The sequence below is a fragment of the Trachurus japonicus genome, chromosome 22 (assembly GCF_045865225.1).
Source record: "Trachurus japonicus isolate A0001 chromosome 22, Traja_1.0".
NCBI classification, from domain to species: Eukaryota; Metazoa; Chordata; class Actinopteri; order Carangiformes; family Carangidae; genus Trachurus; species Trachurus japonicus.
In genome coordinates this window covers 13,004,996-13,013,481 of record NC_140928.1, presented here as the reverse complement: position 1 = coordinate 13,013,481, position 8,486 = coordinate 13,004,996, and the positions used below count along the sequence as shown (strand labels likewise).

Genomic DNA, 8,486 nt, shown 5'->3' with positions numbered 1-8,486 from the left:
AGCATTTGGTGTATCCGAGCGAGGCGTTAACGACGGGCTCTAATCTCGGCGGTGACCTGTTCAAACTGTGTCACAGCCGAGCAGAGCTGAGGCTCTGCAGAGAGGCTGCAGCCTGCAGACAGCAGCAGGAGGAGGGGGCAGCAGCTAATATTACCAGTGCACGAGTCCGGTCAGAAAAACATTTCTTTTTATATGACATAAAAACGCACTCAGTGGGCCTGCAGAAATTCGTTTGTTGAAAAACAAACATTTTTTAAAAATCAAGTTTTACCCCTAAAAGAAAGTGTTTTTTTTTTCCCCCGACCATTTTAAATGACGTATTTTTTTTTAACGTAAATACTTTAATAGAAATAACGTCAATTATTTCGATGCGTGGTCGTTCTATGGTCACAGTAAATAAATAAATACATTTGATATATATTTTAAATGATATTAAAAAAAAACTTTAAACTTTTAATTCTTACATTTTGTCTTTTTCATTTATTTTGACCTGCAATAACGTCAAATAAAATCGTATTGATAAAAAAAATTAAAGGAGGAAAACATGGGCTTTTTTCGGTGTTTTTATTTGTTGTTTGTTTGTTTTATTAAATGGATCCCGATTCTTTTTAAAGATTTTTTTTTTTTTAAGAAATCCAATAAATTATGAAACGTGTTCACGTAAATGAAAGACAGGTCTAATAAAGGCCACGTTTTTCTAGTTTGGGTGACAAATTTGTGACAGCACCAACTGTGAAGGGTGTAAACACTCACACCGGATTTATGAGTCAAAGCTTTGCCATTAGAGGAATATTATAAAAAAAAATAAACGTGCCATTTGATAATGATTAAAACTCGATTTTGTTATTATTTGTTTATAATTTTTTTAGGGTAAATATGCTTCGGTGTTAGTCTCTGGGCCTTTTCCCATTTTCTCCAACAGCTCGGGCTCAGGCTGCGGCCGCCAGGTGTCGCTAGAGGGCCGCATAATCTCCACTGAGTCTATGAAGGGAGAAAGCCACAGTTACATTTTGTGTTGGCCTCCCCTCCTTCCCTCTCTCTCTCTCTCTCTCTCTGCTTCTCACTGTGCGAGTGTCTCTCTCTCTCTCCCTCCTCCCTTTACTAACCCTCTGACACCAGACTCTGAGAATCGGTGGAGGGGAAAATGAGGCTTTGGAGCTGAAGAATTTACAGTTAGTCGCGAAACTTTTACAAGTATTTGAGTTGCTCACTCCACTTTCTGAAACCCTATAGTCACATTTCACTGCGGGGTCACAAAGAGTTCAGAAGCGGCGGACTTGAGTTAACGCTTTCTGCGAGGGGGGGGGGCACTGAGCATCCAAATGATTAGACTCCAATCATCAATAAAATCATCTGAAGATATGTGGACACATGAGGAGAGCCCAACGCAGCGCATGGAGATGATTAATAGGATTTAATTAGTTGTCTTCTTTTCCACTTGGAAACCAGGGGACAGGGAACAACAGCGTGACTTTTATTGAGCGCAAAAGTTAAAACCCTTATACATTAAAATAAGCACCAGCAGCTGCATTTCTAGTCGTTTGAAAGCTGGGGTTTAAAAAAAACAAAAAACAGGGGGGGTTTGAACAAGACTGCTTTTTTTTTTTTAAACTTTCCAAGCCTCACCAGCGGCCAGTCTATGATCCAGTCTTATCTCAGCGCCTCTATACATTAGCTGTGCTCATTTACATAATCTCAAACACTGAAGAGGGCCAAAGAAGAACAAAGTTACAAACAAGATTAGGGCGATTTTATTTGTTCCTGCGGTTGAGCGCCGATTGTTTCTCCAGGAGTGTTTAAGGTCACTAAGAGGATTTGAAGCTCGTTTCATATCAGTGATCTTTTTGAGGGAATTAAATCAACAATGCATTTCTCTCCATATTTAGCAACAGGCTTGTGTGTGTGTGTGTGTGTGTGTGTGTGTGTGTGTGTGTGTGTGTGTGTGTGTGTGTGTGTGTCGACAACAGAGAAGGAGGGGAGTGGGGAGTGGGGTTGTAAGTCCTGCAAAGAGTAAACAGAGGGGAGTGGGAAGTTCAGTGCCGGTGCTGGGGCGCATGCAGGCGGGTCCATGGTGTGCACCTTTAGGATGTGACATGCAGTGGATCTTTGAGTCCTGCTGATTGTCCCAGTAGTGTTTTCCTTGAAATGGATCCTCTACAACCCCCCACCACCCCCTCCACCCCACACACACACACACACACACACACACACACACACACACACACCACCCCAAAATGAATCCAAACGCAGCTGGCCATGTCCCCACACGGACACCGAGAGCTTTAACCCTAAACTGACCTCAATTTGACACCACCAGATGAAATGTTACCGCCTGTTAATGCCATCCACTGATTTCTTTCATACGCGTAAAGGTTGTGAGTGAGTGTGTGTATGTGTATGTGTATGTGTATGTGTGAGTGTGTGCGCGCACCTGAACGCAACGTGAAAGCCACTTGTAAGACACATAAAAACTAGTTAAAACCGCTCTCTGCTAAGGTGTCCTCCATGGAGTCATCTGGCTTGTAAACGCGCTCAGGTTATGAGGAGGAGGAGGAGGTGGGGGAGTTTAAGTTGGCACAGGTCTTGTTTATGGGGAAAAATTAATTTTAATTAACTATTGAGTGAATGGTGATTAAAGTGAAATGAGAAACTTAAACACACCACTTTGTGTGACGCCGCATCAAAAGCTGCTCAGGAGCGGAATTAACCTATTCCAACAACCTAAATATGGCTAATTATGACGTGCTCGTGTTTATGGGTCTCTATTAATTACTCAAATAAATAGTTCACAAAAGGCAAAGCGTTGGAGATTTCACGTCGTTGCTGGAAGTTTTATAGGGAAGGGATGTGTTTTCTGCGCGGAGCCGTGCATTGGACACGCATAATTAGCCCCTGTTATTTTCACACGCTCTTCGGGTGTTTACATCACTCTCCTCGGGGGCAAATCACATATTTCCACAATAAATGCGCAAAAATGAGGAAGAGGGGGAAAGACTGCAAACTGAAGAATAAAATTCTCTCCGGCGCCTCTGATATTTGTTAAGCTATATATGCTATAACGGCAGATCAAACATGCAGATCATATCATATCTTTTTTTTTTTTTTTTACTCCAAAACTTTCCCTTTGCTGCGCCGTGGAAGGACGCGCGTTCCCAACAAAGCGGTAGATACAGTATAAGGTTTATGCTACTTACCACGGCTGTCCAGAGGAGGAGGAGGAGGTGGATTAAAAAAAAAAAAAAAAAAAAAAAAAGTCAAAGCGTTAGTGCACAAATCAATGTGAGCGATAGTATTTAGCTTATAAAAATATGAGTCTTCAGTAGCAGAGTCTGCCGGGCTTGGTTGTGTTTACAGAGTGTAAGTAAGAGAGACTTGGAGACGGTGAATGTCTTGGCTCTCTGCGCACCGCTCTGCAGCTCCTTCCCGGGGTATTGCACGTTGAAATGTCCACACAGCCGTTTGTCAAACCCTGCAGTGCTACACTTCCCACCCCCCCTTTATGCCAACAAACATAACTGTTGTCACGGTTTCATTTATTAACTCTTTTTTTTCCTTTTGTTAAAAAAAACACACACACAAACCCCCTCCACAAAAACCAAAAATTAAAAAAGAAAAAGACCCAGCTATTTCTGTAATCGACCCTGAGCAACTCTGCTTGTTTGTTGGGGGAGTTTATTGACCCTCCAACAGTAGCCACAGCCCATCTCCCTGAGCGTGTGTCTGCTTTAATCCTAACCTGTGAATAATTAATTTCCACCATCAAAAATGTCACGGAGCCATAAATGGAGCCTTTATGTGAGAACCTATCAATACAGCCATGATGCCACATTAGCACTGATGGAGCTAAATATTAAAGGGGATAGATGGCCTGCTTCTGTTTTGTGCGTGAAAGTGCCTAGGCTCCAAAAAGAGCTCCTCTGCAATCGATGGCCGGAGCGTTGCTCCTCCTCTAAACTTCAATCTCCTCACATGATTGATGATCTAGGGGAGCTTTGATAATTGACTACTCTGAGGTAAGGCACGGATTTCTATCAAGAGAGGGGATTGGACGAAAGAAACATACAAAATTACTTTCTCCACTTTTTTCCCCCCCTCTCCCCCCTCTTGGAAAAGTTCATTCAGGACTTAGAGGGGTGCTGCGTGTCGTTTAATTTGCTAAAACGACCAGAGCAATAATTAGCTGTAAGATTAGGAGGTATTACTGAGATATTAGCCCACATAGGCACACCGGCTTATAACCACAGAACAGATAACAAGTAAGCGTCATGCGCATATATTAAACTCAGCATTCATAGCCTGTCTGGTAAATGTTAACTGAAGATGCCTTATAATCTTTTGTTTTACTTGTATCACTTACTGTAAGGATGTAAAAGAGCTCAAATAGTCGTTAATGTTTATTTATTTTTTTTGTTAATGTTTCCAATTTACCGTGCGTAAAAGTTTGGATGAGCCATGCGTAAATATGCGTTAAAATAACTTTTTCTTTTTCTGCAAATTGAAAATCATAGTTCATGCAGTTTAGTTCACTCAGTGTTATGTTAATTTCACTCAGAGCAGTCGCAGCCTAAAGTGTCCGCGATGGTGAAAAAAAAAAAATCCTTCCTCACTCAGCCTTCTCTTTGCTTTTCTTTAGGACTCTCCTCGGCGAAAAGGAATTGGGTGGGAGTTGGAGCTGTGTTGGTTTGGCTTTTACCCCCAGTGTGGAGTTGAAGCCGTCCCTGTGCCTCGCATATACTCTGCATATCACAAGATTTGGTCTCTCCTCTCTCTTTTCTGGAGCTGCTGTAGGACTGGCTATGGCCACCACTACTTCCGGGATCCGTCATTTCATTCGCCCACCGCTCGGCGCTGCGAACTGACTCTGTTTCTATAAGCAAGCTAGCAGCCAACCTGCCAACACTCGCTGACACTCACTCATCTCAGTCTCGCCAGATAGACGAAATACCTACGGGGGAAAAGAAAGGAAAGATCCGAGTCGCAATCTCTTAATTTCGCCTGCTTCTTTTTTCCCTTTTTTTTCTCTTTTTCTTTTACAGTGATAATAAAACAAGATAGCGATCTGGAGGCATTAAAGGAGACGCGGACTTGCGGGATGAAAACGGACTAAAAAGATTCGTCCTTCTCTTGAACATCATCACCAACCGTCATTCATTCATTACCTTGACAACCTCTGGCTTTGATTGACAGCTGGAGTGGCAAAAAGCCATGAGACACGACAGTTTAGTTACATGCAGGTTGTTGATGGGCCGATTGTAACCTTCACTTTGGCGCATTTTTTCTTTATTTTCCGAGGAAAGAGGGAAAACAAGAAAAATTGCAAAACTCCCTGATGCTACGATTTCAACTGAACCACACTGGCGAATAGGAGAATTCGCAAAGTTGGTTGAAAAAGGGATCCTGCCACTAAATCACTTTCTAACCGGGACTGGGATATTAAATATACGACAGATTCAGGAGTTTATTGGAGCGCAGCCTGATGGCGCAAAGGGTAGGTTTTAAATCTCCTACACTTACCTGTTCAAATCCACTGTAGGGAGGCCCCCTCGTATCGCTATAACCTCTTGTCGGCTGGTGGCAAATTTGCAAAGTATTCATATCAAAGCCGCGATATTTGACATTTTTGCAGCGCCCTTACTCTTCAAGCAAAGTGACAGGCTCTGCCTTCACCGACAGCCTGCCTGCACGACAGTCGTGGAGCAGTTTCACAAGAGACTCCAAACTAATTCGCTCTCTCCACGCACCAAACTCTCTTTCCGCGGAGCATCTAAGTTATAATGTTTTTGGTAATGACAAACCCTTTATCTCAGATAATATGTGACACTTTTCCTCCCTGGCTTGCAACAGCGTTTTCTCAGCAACAGCTTCTTAGTTTCTCATTTGCCTCTGTTTAAAATGAGACGGCATGCTTTTTTCTACTTTTCACGTTTGTTTAAAAAAAAGAGAAAAAGAGCAGAAAGAAAGAAAAGTAAACCGAGCAGCCGGCGCTGACTTTTTTTTTTTTTTTTTGCTCTGATTTTATCCCCTTTAGTACGATGAGCTGGCCCATTACGGTGGGATGGACGGAGTCCCGGCGTCGATGTACGGGGACCCGCATGCTCCCCGGCCGCTTCCCCAGGTCCACCACCTGAACCACGGACCGCCGCTGCACGCCAGCCAGCACTACGGAGCCCACGCTCCTCATCCAAACGTTATGCCCACCAGCATGGGCTCCGCTGTCAACGACGTTTTAAAGAGGGATAAAGATCAAATTTATGGGTAAGGTTTGCATGATCCAAAAAACACCGTCCTGCATTCTGTAGCCTTTCGATACATTTCCCCCCTCAAGTTTTCAGCTTTTCTGCAACTTTTAGTTCTGTTGGACTTTCTCTCCCACCACTAAAAATTTAAACAGTGTTTTTGTGCAAGATTGACCGCAATTTCGGAGCCCTATTGTTGGCCAGGGGAGTTTTGTTGATGTGTAATTTTATACGCATTGTAGAAGGCAGCGTCGAGCCTGCAGTAAGTAAGAGTATAAGCCTCGAGCTTGAAATACAAGCTATAAAATAATGGGGAAGCTCCGTGCACAGTCTGAGCCTGGGAGTCACAGGCTGCAGGGAAGTGTAACAAAAACTATTTACACCAGCTTAACAAATGTTCCACTTTATAAAGTTTGCTTTAATATTCCAGAGCAGGATTATTTGTCTAACCTTAACCAGTCTCAACTCATTTAAACGTTCTCCTTGATACAGAAACTTCATTTTTCCTCCCTCTGCACACACACACACACTCACACACACTCAGAAACATACACACACATTGAACGCGCATCCCAACACACCTAGAGTCTTTCTATTCCTACTGTTATGAGATGATTCCACAATAATGAAGGAATATACGTTAGAAGCGACGACTGTGAACACTTTGGAAATGTTTTCACATATCGCTCACAAACACACCCACACAGAAAGTGCTCTAATCCTCAGTGTATCACTGTAATCTGGGGTGTAGCACAGCAAATCCACTGCAACGCTTTTGCTCACATTGTCATAAGTGGAACAGAGTTTACTTTCATTTTTGAACTGGCACAAATCTAAAGCACTCAGATGAAGAAACTTATGTCAGAGTCAACTTCTCGTAGACATGGGTTTCATTTTTCCCCTCAAGATTAAAATGATCTTTAGAAAATTATTTACTGGACTGTTTGTCTCATGTTGATAGAAGAGTGGACGCTAGAGTTTACTATTTTTTTTTTATTCACCTCTGCTCCACTGTTATAGTTACAGGCCTATAGGGAAGAGACATTGGAGTCCTCGGTGGCTCAGTGCGTCTGCAGTGTAACTCTGCAAAATCATTTCTTTTTCTCATTTCCAGTTTTTTTGGCACACCGTATAATTTCTCTAAAATCCCCGTGACCTCTGTTGTGTGTGTCAGCCCTGTTTTTTGTGGAGTTTTTGTTGACTTCTGTGCCGTTTTTAGTTTTGCACTGCAAGAAATGTCAGTGGCTTCATGTCACACTCAGTCTGAAAATCCTTCATTTTCCCCCAAACCGAGGACTTGAAATATTCCAGATGCGCATTAAAACTCGTCCTCAGCTCAGGCTGGCCTCCAAAACAATTCCTCCCCATTCCACATATATTGCTTTAGCCGTTGTCTGTCTCGTGTTAAGATGCGTTCACTTGCAGTAAGAAAAGTGGGGTAGAAAAACTACACAGCGGGAAAGAAGTCAAACAATCTCACCCAACATGTCTGGTGTTTTTAGATTTGCCGTAATATTTAGTTTAAAGTATCATAAAGGCGACAGATCTGCAGGTTGACATGGACACTTTTTGCAGTGGGCTTTGTGGAGCCGGTGTGCTGCTTGTGCTCAGCCTGTGTTTCCCTTCTTGCAGTCACCCTTTATTCCCACTGCTCGCACTGGTTTTTGAGAAGTGCGAGTTGGCGACGTGTACTCCGAGGGAGCCCGGCGTAGCAGGCGGCGATGTTTGCTCCTCAGACTCCTTCAATGAGGACATTGCTGTCTTTGCCAAACAGGTCAATTTTGCAATATTAAAAAAAATACCAATAACAATGATATATATATTTGTGGCTGGGTCATGGCATATGTAGTTTTCTGCCTGCTTCATGATTTTTTTTTGCAACAACAACTTTTTTTCTCCTTATGATATGATCAAATAATTGTAGTGTGTGTTCTCTGCGAAATTAGTGAAAATGTTGAAGTTGCATTATCAGGTTACATTCAAGTGTGAAAACACACACACTTACACACACATATACATCCTTCACATTTCATGCCAAACTAACTTTGACATTTGGTGTATTATTTTAGGTCCGAGCAGAAAAACCTTTATTTTCATCAAATCCAGAGTTGGACAATTTGGTAAGCGCACACTTTGACCCTCTCTGTCTCCCATGCAGTGTAGTCGCCGCCTCGGTAGCGGCTGTAGGTGTATATGGGGCTGTGTAGCGTTGGCTTCTCTGTGGAGGAGGTGGTGGGGTGGATGGACTGT

At 42.8% G+C, this 8,486-nt stretch overlaps 1 protein-coding gene across 6 annotated transcripts in view; it reads left to right on the top strand.

The window, feature by feature from the left end:
- Positions 1-4,633: 4,633 nt before the first annotated feature.
- meis2a (Meis homeobox 2a) overlaps positions 4,634-8,486 on the top strand; it is a 79,809-nt gene continuing 75,956 nt past the window's right edge. For 2 of the 6 annotated variants that reach the window (XM_085766611.1, XM_085766607.1), the window contains exons 1-4: positions 4,651-5,488; positions 6,029-6,255; positions 7,869-8,010; positions 8,306-8,356. In XM_085766611.1, coding sequence (XP_085622737.1) covers positions 5,477-5,488; positions 6,029-6,255; positions 7,869-8,010; positions 8,306-8,356 — 432 coding nt within the window. In that variant the 5' untranslated portion in view covers positions 4,651-5,476. Of the gene's footprint in view, positions 5,489-5,597; positions 5,784-6,028; positions 6,256-7,868; positions 8,011-8,305; positions 8,357-8,486 lie in introns of those variants that run through there. The other 4 variants (XM_085766608.1, XM_085766610.1, XM_085766609.1 and 1 more) reach the window with 4 other exon arrangements.